The 18,481-nt window shown below is 41.0% G+C and overlaps 1 protein-coding gene across 8 annotated transcripts in view; it reads right to left on the bottom strand.

Annotated features, from left to right (window-relative positions):
- LOC108697270 (dysferlin) overlaps positions 1 to 18,481 on the bottom strand; it is a 179,708-nt gene that overhangs the window by 111,757 nt on the left and 49,470 nt on the right. For 5 of the 8 annotated variants that reach the window (XM_041586953.1, XM_041586971.1, XM_041586976.1 and 2 more), the window contains exons 17-25: positions 15,102 to 15,217; positions 12,695 to 12,808; positions 10,386 to 10,563; positions 8,846 to 8,970; positions 8,183 to 8,289; positions 3,928 to 4,123; positions 2,828 to 2,983; positions 2,234 to 2,365; positions 1,424 to 1,590 (exon numbers count right to left, since the gene is read on the bottom strand). In XM_041586953.1, the coding sequence (XP_041442887.1) occupies positions 1,424 to 1,590; positions 2,234 to 2,365; positions 2,828 to 2,983; positions 3,928 to 4,123; positions 8,183 to 8,289; positions 8,846 to 8,970; positions 10,386 to 10,563; positions 12,695 to 12,808; positions 15,102 to 15,217 (1,291 nt within the window). Of the gene's footprint in view, positions 1 to 1,423; positions 1,591 to 2,233; positions 2,366 to 2,827; positions 2,984 to 3,927; positions 4,124 to 8,182; positions 8,290 to 8,845; positions 8,971 to 10,385; positions 10,564 to 12,694; positions 12,809 to 15,101; positions 15,218 to 17,396; positions 17,433 to 18,481 lie in introns of all 8 variants that reach the window. The other 3 variants (XM_041586944.1, XM_041586949.1, XM_041586956.1) reach the window with 1 other exon arrangement.

Genomic DNA, 18,481 nt, shown 5'->3' with positions numbered 1-18,481 from the left:
CTTCAGCGCTCTCCAACAACAGTAGTTAGCAGATAACTCGCCGCTCGTGTTATTCTTGGATAATGCGACGCAGTCAGAAATTCCTCGCTGAAGTATTTCCTAGGCTGTGTTTTTCTCTGTTTTCAGTCAATTTTCTGATATATGAGATGCCTAATACGTGTCTCCGACCCCAATTTTCCCATTTGCCCGAGGAATGTGCGGCAGCAATTTATTATGGCAAATTGCAATATTAGATAAAGAGCTGGTAATTAGCGCTCTGTCAAGTGCTGCTCGTTCCCAGTTCCCCGCTGCAAGTATTTCTATTAGATCATTTCAAAATGAACAGACGACAAACAAGTTATAACTTTTACAGAGGTGCCAATTGCCACAAAAATGCACCGCCCCCCCAAAACTTTGGCAATGGGTGCACCCCGTGAAATGTGCAGTTAAATGTTGCCTAAGAGCCAGTAAAAACTGTATGCTTTTCCATCAATTTAATCAAGTAAGCCTATCGGTGTGGCTCCTTGGCAGGGTGTGCAATAAGATTTATATTTAATTCTTCTTAAAGGGAAAATGCCATTTTTATAAATATATTGTACAAACTTTCTGTGTATTTTGTGTGCAGTACATCTGATGTGAGGTGCAGAGCCTCTGTTCTTATCATCTGCCATAGTTAATGCTTGCACCCACGGGTGCTCCCGTACTGAATGACTTTGGACAGGAGGGGAGAGACCTACATGCACCTACAGCACTGTCGATTGCAGACATCACTGTATTCATCAGGGAAAAGCAGATCTCTATGCTCCATTATGGCATATTGTGCCCATTCTTTGCACTTTGCACCCTCCTTTACTTGTAGTAATGCTTCAATCTGTAAGCAACCATCAGAGCATCTAGTCCAACCCACTCACCTACTGCTTCAGTCTCCGTGAGACTTTAAGCTCCTCCCCTGTTAGGCAGAGTGTTCTAGTCCAGCCCACTGCTTGAGTCACAGACTCCCTCTCTGTCCCCCCTGTAAGCTGCCATTAGAATGTACCCATTTTCTTTTTTTTCTAACACTCCCATTCTCAGCTGTTAGAAGATGCTGGTACTTGTTGTTCCAAACAGCTGGACTGGTGCCGTTTGGACATCACTGTGGTTTTGCCTTACAAGACTCCACCATCTGGATGTGGTTTTTTAAACAAAGAAAGGGATTAGGTCAAAAAAACATATCCAAGAACCCAAGATCTGAGGAAAGCCTTGTTCTGTGCTTGCTTAGCTCTAGCCCTTTGGTATAAAATAACATCTTTCTCTGCATATTCTACTACATCCATGGCCACCCAGCTGTTCTTGGCATGCTGTCCTGATTACATTAATTGCTCGGGATCTTGGCTCTCCAGAAACCATTCAATAGCCCCTACTGTAAACACAAGGGCCCATTGTGACTTCACTAAACTTGACTCACGTTTTTTCTGGGCTGATAACCCAGTCTCCAGCCCAGCTCCAACCGCTGGAAGGCTTGAAACTCTCCTTCGGAAGTTTAATTTTCCCGGTCACATCTGAGTATTTGGGGTACGTAAGGCCAGTTGTTCCCCAGTTGCCCACAAGAGCCAACTTTGTTTGGTTTTCATACTGCAAATTTTAAAAATATGATACTCTGAAGGTTACAAAGAATCGTTCAAAATATGATGTCACCCAGCAAACCATAGGAATTGAGTAGGAATGAGTAGGAATGAGAGTAATAAGGTTCTGGTGAAGGGTTTATGCTCACCAACTAATTGGACATGCATCAATAATATCATCAATATATCGGCTATATAGAATCAAAATGGCAGCCACCAATTAACTAACAGGTGGATTTTTGTGAACTGGGCTACTACTTAATGGAGTGGCCATCATTATCTCGACAACATTAATTTTTTCACACATCAGAATATGTTGGTCTGGATAATGGAAAGGTTCCTAAGAATAGTCCTGAGATGGGTTTATATAGGGTTGGAATTTAGCTGTTTGTAGGCTTTCCAGTGCAAACTAACAGGGCTGGTGCCTTGGGAGTGATGCCTTTTGCAGTAAGTCTTCCCATGCCGTCATGTTAATCTTCTCAAACCCCCACATTGAATGCCCTACTAGATTTACAAAGTTTTGCCCCTCTGTCGAGCGAATTAAATCATACAGGGTCATGCAGTTATGAAGGCAATGTACAGTAAAACAGCAGCAATGTCTAGTAAAGTCATCTCAAGATCATGATAGATTGAACATTTTTTGAAAAACTTACAGCCTCAGCAAAAACAGACAATTTCCCCTGAGCAAAATGATTGAATTCCTTTTGATCCACGGAGAGCCCAAACCACAGCTGGACTCGAACCTGGGCCGGCATCTTCGCTCCTTGGGTTCCTTCTTGAGGTAACTGGGAAAAGGCACAAAATTATAAAGAGGCTAGTGGGATGTTTAATCTGTGACTGGTAGCACTTTCTAGACTTGAACTTCAAGCTTCTAGATAGGTTATTCTATGTAATTAGTGGCTTGAAGCCCCCTGGGTGTGATCTCAACCTTATCTCAGTTAGGAGTCTTTGCAAACAGAAGAATTGCCATAGAATACTCACACTCACATGAAATTGCAACACACAATAATGCTTAGCTTTTTCATAAAATGGCAAGCCTAGACGATGGAAGCCTATGAAGAAACTTGGGATTGTGAGCAGAGATAGATCAAGGCAGTAGAAAGCTCTCTATTCTGCACCATGGGGGGTGGAAAACATGGCAGATTTTTGATCCCCAGAATACACGAAAGAGCAATTTACAACCAAATAAAGTTAAGAACAATGGATATATATGGAGATCTTGAATAGAGAGGGATAAGAATACATACTTTGAGAAATATTGTCTGAAGCTTCCCGCAGTTCTTGCCGCAACACTTGGAGCCGCTCCTGGAGTAAAGGACATCGCGGGCCGGCATTCTATAATAAGCCACACGCTTCTCCCCTTGTAGCATCCAAATCACTATGTCTGGCAGGCTGTTCTGCGGCTATAAACGGGAATTCACAAAGTATCCCTCATCCATTCCAACAAACACATAACAGAATACAGCTGAAAATTGGAAAATGATGGAAAAAGAGCCACAACGTAGACAGGCACAGTTAATGTTCAGTAATATCTAATGGAACTCTGGACACATGTCCAGTTGACTTGCCAAAAGAGAGTGGTATTTAAAGAGTAGTGTTGCTCAGACCTCCACTGTCTCCACAGGGTTCCAGCAGACCCAGTGCCCCATCTCTGATGTTATCTTAGTAAGACATCTAATTCCAATATTAAACTATGTTTGAGAACACAGAATATTTGTATTTATACACAAGGCTGATAGCTGCCATATTGGACCTCTATTACAGCAGATCATGAGCCTAAAATGATCAAAAAATGAAAGACCAGTTGTTAAACATGTAAGAACATTGTTGTCTACATCATCCAACTGTACTGTTCCTTTTCCCTTTAAATCGTTAGCGCCAAGTTATGGCTAATTTGGAAGCTGAGGAACTAGCAACAGCTAAACTACGGGCAGTTATATCATGAAAAGTAATGAAGCTGTCAGACAAGCCATGGACGAGCCAAAACATTGACATGTCCTCTTCCTGCCCCCAGATCAGCAGATGGGCTGCCATACAGCTGAAGTGCAGATGTTTCAGTGGAACGAGACTGCAGCTACAAAACAAACATCATGGAATATTGGCACCTTGATTCATTGAATGGTGGTTACATAAAGGTATGATCTATTAGACTAAGAAAGGCCAACTGTAGTCGTGGAACTGAAATTAGCCACAGTGGGATGCTGGGAGTCAAGGTCCTACAGCATCTAGATGATAACATTAACAGAGAGTGTACCAGGTATTCCTAGCATTGCCTTTACTTTAGAACAAATTGGTTCACAATTGCTGGGAATTTAAGAGGAACTGCAAGGGAAAAGGTGCCTGTTACCTCCTCGGCCATAGCCTTTAGTCGCATTAGCCAATCCTCCGCCTGCTCCATCAGATTCTCCTGCTCCACACAATCATCATGCTTAAATTTCAGAGCAGCCTGGACAATCTGTACAAGGTTTGTCTTGCGGAATCTGTACAAGTATTGGTCAAGGTGGGTGGTCCCTTGCATAGACTGGACATCTGGCAGAGGGTGACTACAAAAATAAAGAAGAAAAGATGAGAGTTTCTTCACCTAGACCCCAGATAAACCATACAACCCATCAATTCAGCCTCACCCCTTTGACGATCTACATTCCCTCAATACACTGTTCCAACCCTAAGAAGCTAAAAATATCATCCATACACTCCTCCAACTCTAAGAAGCACCTCATGCTCTCCGTACACTGCTTCAAGCCTAAGAAGCTCCACTTGCTATATATACACTCCTCCAACCCTGAGAAGAGCATTGGGCCCTCTATACACTGCTCCAGTATGAAGAAGCTCCATATGTCATCCATACACTGTTCCAACTATAAGAAGCTCTACGTGCCCTCCAAACACTGATCCAACCCTAAGAAGCTCATTATACCATTCATACACTGCTCAAACCCTAAGAAGCACCACATGCTCTCCATACACTGCTTCAAACCTAAGAAGCTCCATATGCTCTCCAAATACTGTTCCAACCCTAAGAAGCTCCACATGCTCTCCATACACTACTCCAACCCTAAGAGGCTCAATATGCCATCCATACACTGCACCAAACCTTAAGAGGCTCATTATGCCATCCATAAACTACTCCAACCTTAAGAAGCTCCACATGCTGTCCATACAGTGCTCCAACCCTAAGAAGCTTCACACGCCATTCTGAGACAGAAAAGGGCCTTCCCCAAACTGTTACCATATGGTATAGCACAATTTAGTACTCCTGAGAACGTTTGCACTGCTCCAGAGTCCAGTGGAGGCTACTTTTACACCAATCAAGCAGACGCATTCCATTGTTCAGTCTGATATGGGGCTTCCAATAAATAATTCTTGTGTTGACGCTGCTTTGTCGCCAGTAAGTGTCCTAACTTAGGACATAAAAGTGGAGCCCAGTTGCTTTGACCAAATAACATGCTTGTATATAGAGTGGCCATTCCATAATGCTTATTTTATACATTGAATATAAAGTTCAATACCTTCAGATCACTTGAGTTATTTACTGTATTTCCTCCCAAAAGAAGTGCAAGTAGTGAGGCAGCCACATGATGCTAATATTCATATCATGAAATCCACCCCAATATCAAATCATCACAACTGGAACTGTACATTTCTCCAAATCCCCTGTGATTCTTTCTGAAACCAACAGGATCTTAACAGACTGGAGAGCTTCCAACATCTCAAATATTCGGCATTCCAGACATCCTAATTGTGTAGAGGTGATGAAACCTTCTTCATTCCCACCTCAGAAACCAAAAACCATTTCTTTTAATGATTCTTTACAGGGTCTCCCAGTGGTACTGACCCTTGGGAAGGAGAGGAAATATCTCTGACAAGAGGTCATACACTAAAGGGAAGGGGAGTTAGAGGAACTGGGGAGAAAGCGCAAATGGAGAACAGCAAAAAAATAAGCAGATTTAAGATGGTCCCATTCATCAGAACTAACCAGATTAACATTTTTATCTAAGGGATGTGACCCCACTGATAATGTTGAATTACAACTCTGGCTATTTCACCAAGATCCAAATTTGTTTGCTAGGAATGGCGGTTTTACCACACCTATACGGGAACAGGCCATCCACCCCTTCTCTACATCAATTTAACATTTTTAAAAGGCATTGTTCAGTCTGATATGGGGCTTCCAATAAATAATTCTTGTGTTGACGCTGCTTTGTCGCCAGTAAGTGTCCCAACTTAGGACATAAAAGTGGAGCCCAGTTCAAATGTTGTTGGTGTGTCACCAGTGGTATAATTAAACGATATGTTGGCAAAAAAAAACGTTGCTGATATTTCACAAAAAGTTTAGGGATAGCCAAAAATGTTTGGTAACAAGAAAGTGTTCATTGGTACCGCAAACCGATTATATATTAAATATATAACAATTGATGTACAAATACCATACAGTATAAGGGTTCATTATGGTTCCATAGTTTTTGGCCCCATGATATTATATGGTCATTCAAATATCCTTATAATTTATAGTAGGCAGTACATTAGTGTCCTATAATGTGTTTTCTAAGACCAGTATTATATCTACCTGGTGCCCGGTGCCTTAATCAGTATTCCCTAACCTGTATAACTCAGCCTGCAGCCTTGTGCCTTTATATGGTCACAGAACAACCCCTCAGTGACTTCTAATATCCTTATCATTTACAGTAGGGGGTACATTATCCCTTATAATACATGAGTGATACTCAGAGTTCCTTGTATAACTCAGCCTGCAGCCTTGTGCCTTTATATGGTCACAGAACAACCCCTCAGTGACTTCTAATATCCTTATCATTTACAGTAGGGGGTACATTATCCCTTATAATACATGAGTGATACTCAGAGTTCCCTGTATAACTCAGCCTGCAGCCTTGTGCCTTTATATGGTCACAGAACCCCTCAGTGACTTCTAATATCCTTATCATTTACAGTAGGGGGTACATTATCCCTTATAATACATGAGTGATACTCAGAGTTCCCTGTATAACTCAGCCTGTAGCCTTGTGCCTTTATATGGTCACAGAACCCCTCAGTGACTTCTAATATCCTTATCATTTACAGTAGGGGGTACATTATCCCTTATAATACATGAGTGATACTCAGAGTTCCCTGTATAACTCAGCCTGCAGCCTTGTGTCTTTATATGGTCACAGAACAACCTCTCAGTGACTTCTAATATCCTTATCATTTACAGTAGTGGGTACATTATCCCTTATAATACATGAGTGATACTCAGAGTTCCCTGTATAACTCAGCCTGCAGCCTTGTGTCTTTATATGGTCACAGAACAACCCCTCAGTGACTTCTAATATCCTTATCATTTACAGTAGGGGGTACATTATCCCTTATAATACATGAGTGATACTCAGAGTTCCCTGTATAACTCAGCCTGCAGCCTTGTGCCTTTATATGGGCACAGAACCCCTCAGTGACTTCTAATATCCTTATAATGTACAAGATGGGGGTGCATTATATGCTACAGCAGCACGGATATAAAAAGTAGCGTTAACATCTTTAGCAAAGTCAAGGAGGACTGAATATCCCGTCACATTTTGTTAGTTTAATTTCACAAACATCTTGATACCTTACACCAGTAGCTACAAGCCAACTTGCTTTCTCCAATACCGGCTGAATATGAAAAGCCAAATAGTCTCTTATGGGTGATATTTATTCCCCTCCTGGGAGGATTATATTATCTAAAGCTGCATATTTTTATTTAACAGAATCCTTTCCCGGCATGTCTGGCTTGATACAGTATATCCAGATCACAGGCAGTCTATTTGCCCGTTTAGTGTATAGAGGCTACTGCTAGCCCCCAGATCCCCTTACCCATCATATTTGTGCATGAAATTGTCAGCATTCAGTCATTAAGCAGGAGCACCCATGTGCCAGCGCTTAGGGCCACACTTAGGGCCAATCATAGTTAGTCAACTCAAACCCATGCTCTCATAAGTGCCCCCCATAACTGACAGTTAGACGCTCATGCTCCTTCCCTTGACACAGTACATTAGAGTTCATATATTATATATATTCAGAAACTGAGTTATCTTGGAGAAAGTTACATATTTTAGATCTTTCTACAGCCAAATACTGATTCTCCCTACTAACCCTTCCCTCGTATAAAGCCCGTTTACTGTATATACACTAGGCCTGGCCGTCCCCGCGATGCTGTAATTAAGGGGAGTCTAAGTGGTTAAAGTGCCGTATGAAAAGCTGGAAGACAGAAGAGAAAAATGTTCCCGTTACATGATCAGAAGGAAGAGCTCTATGGTTGTGAGCGCCAAACTCGACTTTATTTGCCATAAAATGTAATAGTGGACGTTGGGATACAATCTGTCCTATTCACGTACACACTCTAGAGCTGGGAATTCAAATTTATGGCCTGTTTAAGAAATCACGTTTTCAACTTTGTACTCTGGCTCTATATTTGTGGTAAACATGAACAAATCAGGAGCTTTTTTTTCTTTTCTTTTTTTACTTTTTTTTTTTTTTTTTTTTTTAAAGGAAAGACCTTTTTCCAACAAAAATACATCTTTCTGCAATAAATGTACAAAAGCCATTCCAGTTGAATCTGGCAAATTTACCTGCAGTCGGTGATGATGTCATCAATCAAACGCGAGACCAAAGCGTCCAAGTCGTAGGGAGAGCTCTTAGCTTTTATAGCAAGGTGGACCCATTCCAGATTAGCTGCCTATGAAAAGCAAAACCACATCTTATCCCAAGCTTGTCTACAGCAGACACTGTCCCTGTTGTGTTGCGGGTCCCCTTATTATTCCATGTTTTTGCCAATTACTTCAAAGCTGGCGCTGCTGAACTCTTTGATCCTTTGCACACACAATACCAAAGACTCCTGGGCAGCACTTGTGTCAGGTTAATACAGGGGTGGACCACATAGATCCACTAGGAAACCTTCAGAACTTTTAGGAGCAACTGTAGAGCAAATGTACTGCCGCCTTGATGTCCCTCAGTTCCATGATGGCAACGTTGAATGAAAAGAATTCTACTACCCTTCCTGCTACTCAGCAACAAAGCCTATACCATGGCTAGAACTACATCAATGGGAAAGTAAAGAATAAAGCTATGGGTTCCCTTTAAACTGGGGCAGTGGACATCCTTCCGGCACCTGGGGCCACCACATATTTTATTTTTAACCTTGGCCAATTGTTTACAAGCTTCCTATTGAGAGTAATATTAATAGTGACCTTCTCCTTTCATCTAATATAAATCCAAAGTGTCGTTTCACTTACCAGATTGTCTATTGCGTGTTGTAGAATATTCTGCGTGTCTGTTCTGTGGCCAATGTCTTCCCAGTGAGATGAGAGAACCACTACCGGCTTTACGTTACCCCAAGGAAGATAATAGTACTGACAACCTGTGGGGAAGAGAGGAAAATAACAGACTTGGAATTGGTTATAAAACATGGAGTCAATTTTGTACATATTTCAACATTGCTTTGAAGCATCCCATTAGAAGTCACTGAGGGGTTGTTCTGTGACCATATAAAGGCACAAGGCTGCAGGCTGAGTTATACAGGGAACTCTGAGTATCACTCATGTATTATAAGGGATAATGTACCCCCTACTGTAAATGATAAGGATATTAGAAGTCATTGAGGGGTTGTTCTGTGACCATATAAAGGCACAAGGCTGCAGGCTGAGTTATACAGGGAACTCTGAGTATCACTCGTGTATTATAAGGGATAATGTACCCCCTACTGTAAATGATAAGGATATTAGAAGTCACTGAGGGGCTCTGTGACCATATAAAGGCACAAGGCTGCAGGCTGAGTTATACAGGGAACTCTGAGTATCACTCATGTATTATAAGGGATAATGTACCCCCTACTGTAAATGATAAGGATATTAGAAGTCACTGAGGGGTTGTTCTGTGACCATATAAAGGCACAAGGCTACAGGCTGAGTTATACAGGGAACTCTGAGTATCACTCATGTATTATAAGGGATAATGTACCCCCTACTGTAAATGATAAGGATATTAGAAGTCACTGAGGGGTTGTTCTGTGACCATATAAAGGCACAAGGCTGCAGGCTGAGTTATACAGAGAACTCTGAGTATCACTCATGTATTATAAGGGATAATGTACCCCCTACTGTAAATGATAAGGATATTAGAAGTCACTGAGGGCTTGTTCTGTGACCATATAAAGGCACAAGGCTGCAGGCTGAGTTATACAGGGAACTCTGAGTATCACTCATGTATTATAAGGGATAATGTACCCCCTACTGTAAATGATAAGGATATTAGAAGTCACTGAGGGGTTACAGGTTAGGTAATACTGATTAAGACACCAAGCACCAGGTAGGTATAATACAGGTCTGAGAATACAGGGATAAAACACATTATAGGACAAAGTGAATTCAGTGTTTATACATTAAATACACAGATGCTGGGGCTTGCAGTTCAGTAGTTGAAGGGTTACATGCTAGACATCCTTGGGGCCCTCATTTTTCTTTTGCCTGGGGCCCCAACTCCTGCCTGCCAATCTGCAGCTTAATCTGTGGGCCTTTGTTCTGCGCGGTGCAGTGTAGCAGTGCCTGGGAGTTTGTCCAGACTTTTGCCTAAATTCCAGGAATCCACTCAGTCTTGCACTAAGAATGCTTTATAGACTGTGCAGACTCCTGAGCTTCCTTCATTTATTAGCAATTACAAGCCAGTTAGGGAGCGAGGGAAGCGCACATACTTTATCCAGCCTGCAATGTTTTTCTTTTGCTTGATTATCAATTAGCACTAAGGGAGACCCCTGGTCCCACAATGGGTGCTTCTTACCGTCGAACACAGCCCGGCTGTACTGAGTAGTGGAGGCCAGGGGGAGGCAGGTGTTGTCAAACTTGTTTCCATAATTGCCGATGCTGACCTCAAACTGAATGGCGTCATCTACGTCCTGCAACATGGTGGCTGAATAGAAAGCGGCAAACAGGCAGTACTTGCGTCTGCGGAGATATTTCTGTAAAACAGGGATTATTTTCTTTTTATGGCTGCCATTTATTTTACATATTTGTTTAAAAAAAGTGTACACAGCATTAAGCAGGCCAGGCCATGACCCATTAGTTTACCCACAGGTTGGGCTGGTTCAGGCTGGTCCACACTTTCTAGTAGGTTTCCGGGTGGTGGCCTTGCCCCTGCCCATTGCCCTCCCTACCCACAATATCGGCCTCAGTCCTCAGACATTCCTAATCCAGCAGCCTTTTCATTTATATACTCATGCTTGCTGCGTCCCCTCTGGTTGTGACATTGATGGGCAGGTCAGGCATAGGTTTGTAAGTGATGAGAGCATGGCAAGTCAGGTTGCATTTGGGTTCAAAGAAAATGGGTTAGTGCCTTTTACTGAGATACAAGGGAGTCAATAAATGAAGTTCCTTGGGCAAATTAGCCCATTCCAATACAGTAAACATCACTCGAGACAATGGCCGTCCAAGGTATTATTATAGTACACAATGTGCCCCAGGATCAATGGGCTTCTTACATGGCACCATCATTTTAAAGTAATGTAAATTCTATTGCTTATCCATGATTTAATCAAATATTGCTATGAAATAAATCAAGGAATACCGTATATACTCGAGTATAAGCCGACCCGAGTATAAGCCAAGGTACCTAATTTTACCTACGAAAACTGGGAAAACGTATTGACTCTAGTATAAGCCTAGACACAACTACAGCCCTGTCTCCCAGCAGCGCACATTCTGCCAAAGCGACCCCCCAGCGATCAACCGGACTTCTTTGCAAAGTTGATGGTGGCAGAGAATTGCCAAACGGATTACTGTGTGCATTGTCCCACTGTCCCACTACCATGTGCAGAGGGTGCTGTGTGATATTGCAGTCACTGTTATTCTTTCATATAACCAACAGAAGGCGCTGTGTGATATTGCAGTCACTGTTATTCTTTCATATAACCAACAGAGGGCGCTGTGTGATATTGCAGTCACTGTTATTCTTTCATATAACCAACAGAGGGCGCTGTGTGATATTGCAGTCACTGTTATTCTTTCATATAACCAACAGATGGCACTGTGTGATATTGCAGTCACTGTTATTCTTTCATATAACCAACAGATGGCGCTGTGTGATATTTCAGTCACTGTTATTCTTTCATATAACCAACAGAGGGTGTTGTGTGATATTGCAGTCACTGTTATTCTTTCATATAACCAGCAGAGGGTGCACTGTTATTCTTTCATATAACCAACAGAAGGCAAGTGAACTGTTGGTATAGGAATGATTAAAAGTGACTGCAATCTCAGCTACTGCCCGCTGACCCGAGTATAAGCTGAGGTAGACTTTTTCAGCACATTTTGGATGCTGAAAAACTCGGCTTATACTCGAGTTTATACGGTACTCTGATTTATTATCAAAGGTAAAAGGTATTCCAACACCTCCAGGGTTGGCTTTCTAATGCAAGGGTCTCATCAGCAAGCCAAATTTGTGTGAGATGGCAACAATATGGCTGCAGCAGCCCTTGTAGACAAGATTGTCAATGAATTTTCCAACCCTCAAACATGTGGACAATAGGCCCTCTTCCTGGAAAAAGTTGCAAAGCATATTAGTATAATAAAGTAGTATAATAGAGTAGCATAAACCCTACTTAGATATTGGAGATATTGTCCAAGTGCTCAGTCAGTTCATGGAGTGTTCAAGTGTCTCCTGAGCACATTTTTCCAGCACTAACCAGACACATTCTCACGCACAGAAACCAATGCATTTTACCGGAATAACCACAATGAACAGCACCCCCAAAATATGAATTAGATTGATAGCATGAAGAAAGTCAGAAGGCTCCCTTCACATCGTTCATCAAAGCCCCGTATGAAATTTATGATTTGCTTGTAAAAAAGAAAAACACAAATTAGCTTCTTGCAAGTAAAATCTATGCGCTGTAGTAAGACATCCGCAGACCAATTAAAATATTTTATGGCTTCCTAGTCATGAACAAATGCTCCGAGCTCACAAAGCAAAGACCATTTACAGGTACACCGCGAGAAACCTGAGCAACTGTTTAACCAAATTACGGAAATTAGAAGATCGGAGTTTTTTTGTGGGAAGCCTCCTTCTCCCCTGTTAAACAAACATATTCGTACCTCAACTCGTAAAATATCATCTGAAGGAATGTCTTCCACCTTCTGCTCTGCCTGCTCCACCAACTTTGTTTCCAGCTCCAGAAGGACCCGTCCACGGTAAGCGACTCCTTCTCCCTTATGGATGGAAGAAAAAATAAGAGAATTAAATACCTTCATCACAAACAGTCAGAGATTTAAAGACTGTAAAGCATAATGGTTACTGTAAGGTACATTGTGATCTACCAGAAGATCTAGTGACCAGTAAATGACAACAACAAAGCACATTACAACAGGTGGACATCCTAGGTTCCATTCAGATTTAAGATAAGTAAGATATTACTTTTTTCTGTTAAATATCATATTTGAACCTAATTATGTTTTCTGCTGCACTGTAGCAACATCTTGAGGCAGCAGAACTTGTAAGCCCAAGTCTATAAGGTTTTGACAACCCCAGTTTAATGTTCCAGTGCCATTTCTATCCTTCAACGTCTTGTTTTTATTCCAAGACTTTTGAATCAAAATGATGGTTATACACAGGATAATATTAGAGACTTAGGGGCCGATTCACTATGGGTCAAATATCGAGGGCTAATTAACCCTCGATATTCGACTAGGAATTAAAATCCTTCAACTTCGAATATCGAAGTTGAAGGATTTAGCGCAGATAGTTTGATCGAACGATCGAAGGATTATTCCTTCGATCGAACGATAAAATCCTTCGAATCGAACGATTCGAAGGATTTTAATCCAACGATCGAAGGAATATCCTTCGATCAAAAAAAGTTAGCCAAGCCTATGGGGACCTTCCCCATAGGCCAACATTGAGTTCGGTAGCTTTTAGATGGCGAACTAGGGGGTCAAAGTTTTTTTTAAAGAGACAGTACTTCGACTATCGAATGGTCGAATAGTCGAACGATTTTTAGTTCGAATCCTTCGATTCAAAGTCGTAGTCGAAGGTCGAAGTAGCCCATTCGATGGTCGAAGTAGCCCAAAAAAAACTTCTAAATTCTAAGTTTTTTAACTTCGAATCCTTCACTCGAAGTTAGTGAATCGGCCCCTTAATCTTTATGTAGCATTGGCAGATTTGCTTAGAACTTAGAACATGTCTATAAAAACCTAACAGCGTGAAACGCATAAGGCTTTTATGGACATGTAAACTTTAATAAAGATATAACTTTTTATTTTAATTGGGCTGTGAACTTTGGATGCTTTGAGTGCCTAGTTATTAAAGCAGTCCACCGAGGAGAACAGAAGGATTAGTACCCTGGGTGCTACCCACAAGTATAGGGGTTTAAGCAGAGAGAGGTTTACCAAGACTAGCGCCATTGTGAGGAATCATTCTTCTGGGGATCAGACTAATATCCCATCTGTGCCAATGTCATCACAGTGATATTCTATCAAGTAACTTTGCAAGAGAAGTAACATGTGAGAAACTTTTTGAGCATTGTTAAAATGATTATTAATTTCATTTTTGTATTTTAATGGTGCAAATAAGCCACCCTTGAGCTCTCTGGGAGTGAGATGTGAACTGGAGGCCACAAAGGCAGCAGAACAAAATCTATGTGGCAGAAACTCAGAAACCTTAACGTTTAGTTCAAAAGAAGTTAATAATAAAGTAAAATGGGATCCTTAGCAGTGTGTGGGCCAACAGGAGTCAACACTACGGCATTTATGTTGCGCTGAACTTTGGCAGAACTGTCCTTTAATAACTGAGTGACTGTTAAATATGTAAAGCTTGAAAATAAAGAGATGAATGAGAGGAACGTTCCATTCCAAATTCAATGCAGTTTGTGCTACGTGGCATGAAAGTTCTATACAAGTCTGATCCATATGGATAGAAAGAAGTGCTGTAAGTATTATGAAGGCTGGAATACAAATTAATAGACGTAAGATCTCGGGTAAATGGAAATAGATTAAGGTATGAAAAAGGAGTGCTAGTAAAGTTTGTGAACATAGGAACTTTAGTACATTTGCTTGGCCCATGAGATGCTTCATAGAGTTTTACCGCTTGTAAGAAGGGCACAGAGTAGTGGGTTTAAATTGAACTGTCAAACTTGTTTCAGTCTTTCAGTGTTTTTAGGAAGAGTGAAGACCATGTGAAATTCTAAAACTCTACACAGGATTTAAAACACCCATTACAGTTATTTCTATCTTGAATGTACAATATATTCTTGATTCGATAACAATAACAAATGACCATGGGAAAGGCCATGAGACCAAGAATATGGGGCCCAAGTCTTCAAACCCAGGAATTCTTTTGTTGGGAAGAGCTTTATTGAAAAGAGAAGGGTTGTGGTGGGATTTGGGGTTGACCTGTGATGAACTGATTGGGGTTGACTTGGACAATGTTGAGTTGGCCAAGCACACTTGGGAATTAAGGATCAAGTACAAATCAAATACGAGGCTGCATTATACAATAAAGGTTTACCTTCCCCAAGTTCAGCTCTTCATAAGGATCCGGAAACCCAGTAAATTCCCTTGGGCTGCCATACAGGTTCACATAACAAGGCCCAAAGGTTGGCAGAAATCCCAGAGTGTCGTCAACTAGAGGCACAGAAATACAAGTTACCTAAGTGCACTTTGCTTCATGTTGAGGGACATATTTACCATAATATTCGAAATGAATACACAAAAAACATTGGGGGCTTTCCCCTCACTAAAAGACCCCTAAGGACAAATGCCTAATGTCATAGAAAGGTCTTTATTTTACACAGTCCTTGGGGCGTATTTATGAAAAAATGTGGAACAGAGATCATCACAGTTCTCCAGTAAGAACACGTTTCCCTCTGGTAACTTTGGTGAAATGATTTTTTTAACCTTTTGTGCTGAACTCTATTTTTCCATTCTCTGATAAATATGCCCCGCATGACTTCACCCTTGGGCTCTTTGGTAGATGAAGTCCAGTAATGCTTGCGGAGCCATAGGAGAAGAACCCTGACTTACTATTTGTAATTATCGTCTACAAATCATAACAAAGGACTTCTATTTCGCACCTTCCATATTTGAACTTGATTTTAATAAATCTACTACAAAAACATTTTTGAGGGATAGCTTAAAGGGATACTGTCATGGGAAATAAAACATTTTTCAAAATGAATCAGTTAATAGTGCTGCTCCAGCAGAATTCTGCACTGAAATCCATTTCTCAAAAGAGCAAATAGATTTTTTTATATTCAATTTTGAAATCTGACATATTGTCAATTTCCCAGCTGCCCCTGGTCATGTGACTTGTGCTCTGATAAACTTCAATCACTCTTTACTGCTGTACTGCAAGTTAGACTGATATCACCCCCCTCCCTTTTTCCCCCCAGCAGCCAAACAAAAGATCAATGGGAAGGTAACCAGATAGCAGCTCCCTAACACAAGATAACAGCTGCCTGGTAGATCTAAGAACAACACTCAATAGTAAAAACCCATGTCCCACTGAGACACATTCAGTTACATTGAGTAGGAGAAACAGCAGCCTGCCAGAAAGCATTTCTCTCCTAAAGTGCAGGCACAAGTCACATGACCAGGGGCAGCTGGGAAATTGACAAAATGTCTAGCCCCATGTCAGATTTCCAAATTTAATATAAAAAAATCTCTTTGCTCTTTTGAGAAATGGATTTCAGTGCAGAATTCTGCTGGAGTAGCACTATTAACTGATGTGTTTTGGAAAAAACATGTTTTCAGATGACAGTATCCCTTTAAAGTTCCCCCTCAACATGAGTACATAGCACTTGCCTGGAAAAAGTTACCTTTGCGTGGCCCATGGCAGGATATAGCATTTTATCAGACCAATTTACAGACCAATGATAATGACCCAACCTTGGATCATAGCCAACATGGGGTTGGTTGATGTCTATCAATAAAATGAGAAGATGCCTGAGGTAGGAGTGGAGTAAGGTGAGCATACTCTCTAATTGTATCTGCTCTACATGGGACCATGCTCCATGGCTGGTGGCCATTCAGTCAATATGAATAGTAGCAAGTATCCAGCAGAATACAACTGCACTTCGTACTTGAACAAAAAAATACTTTTTGAGATAAGTAAAGCAATAATAAAGCTTTAAGAAGTAATTTCTAGCTCATTCCCATTCTCAGTTTCACTAAGAACTAATGGTGAAAAGTGTAAAATTAACCTGGTAGGAATACTGCATTAATGGGTGCAACAGTAGATCTGTTGATTGTTGGTCAAATCCTATTCCAAAATGAAGCCAACAATCATGAACAGAACCATTCATGAGGTGAGATCCATATGAGCATATATTTCCCAAACACATGGTGGGCCAGAGGTGACTGATCTGGTCATTTGGCCCATGGGGGCACAATAATATTAGTAAGTGTGTGGCTCCAATGTGCAAAGGGAGTCTTGTACTTAGCACCCAGTCAATGACAGGTATAATGTACCTTGTGCCTAAGTGTACTCACTGCATCTTGCACCACATTCAGATAGATGCAAAGGGAAAACTGGTGCTAAGTGCAAGACAATGTAGATTGTGCAAAGTGTAGATTGGCTCTTGCCAATAGTATCCAAGGCCCCAATGTTCTAAACAGAATAACAGTTGAGCAAAGCTTTTTTCAAAAATTAGTTATCTTCCCTTTGATTTTTTTCCATAAAAATTAAATATTTCCTCTTTGAATTATGATCTTTAAAATGAGATTGGTTTGTTTTTTCAGCCTGACCTAATCCTTTGGTATTGTGAAATATGATGAGAAAAGTAAAAGGTTTCACGGAACGTACAGTTAGAAAGCGCCAATGCCTTAGGCGGTGTCTCATCTGGAGCACAAAGAAAGGAGAATGGTTAGAAATGATGCAAGCAGCCTATCAGATGTATACATTTCTAGAAGAGTTAATTACCTGAAAAAGCCAGAAAAAATCTTGTTTTAAATAGATTCAAGGGATGCAGAAAAATTCTGTAAACCTAAGAATCAGAGCTACATTTAGGGGTACAAATAAGACTGAATGGGCAATGCCCAATTCCAGGGCAGTAGGTATAAATAAAGACAGTAGGACAAGATTGGGACAGAAAGACAAGTTAAAGACAGTAAGACAACATGGAGACAGTAGGGCAAGATGGAGACATTAGGACAACATAAAGACAGTAGGGTGTTGAAGGCAGTAGGACAACATGGAGATTGTAAGGCAAGATGGAGACAGTAGGACAACATGAAGACAGTAAAGAAGGATGAAGGAATTAGGGCAAGATGAAGATAGTGGGACAAGATGGAGACAGTAGGGCAAGATGGAGACATTAGGGCAAGAAGGAGACATTAGGACAACATAAAGACAGTAGGGTGTTGAAGGCAGTAGGACAACATGGAGATTGTAAGGCAAGATGGAGACAGTAGGACAACATGAAGACAGTAAAGAAGGATGAAGGAATTAGGGCAAAATGAAGATAGTGGGACAAGATGGAGACAGTAGGGCAAGATGGAGACATTAGGGCAAGATGGAGACAGAAGGGCAAGATGAAGACAGTAGGGCAAGATGGAGACAGTAGGACAAGATGTAGAAATTAGGACAACATGGAGACAGAAGGGCAAGATGGAGACAGTAGGACAACACGGGCACAGTAGAACAACATGTTACAGTTGGAAGCTACATATTGGAGATAGAGAGTGTTAGAGGCACCACATTGCCTTTTTATACCCACTATCACATAGTTGCTGTCCATTTTTAGTAATAAAATCAGTGGGACACATCTGAAGATATGTGTATACACTGCAGGGAATGATAATTCATGAACATTTTAAATTAGTCCATTGTTTATTATTATGTGGTTTTTGATTATTTGAATTAACATATTGCTCTGCAGAACTAAACAA

This window comes from Xenopus laevis, chromosome 1L, assembly GCF_017654675.1.
Source record: "Xenopus laevis strain J_2021 chromosome 1L, Xenopus_laevis_v10.1, whole genome shotgun sequence".
NCBI lineage: Eukaryota > Metazoa > Chordata > Amphibia > Anura > Pipidae > Xenopus > Xenopus laevis.
This window is presented reverse-complemented; position numbering and strand designations above follow the sequence as displayed.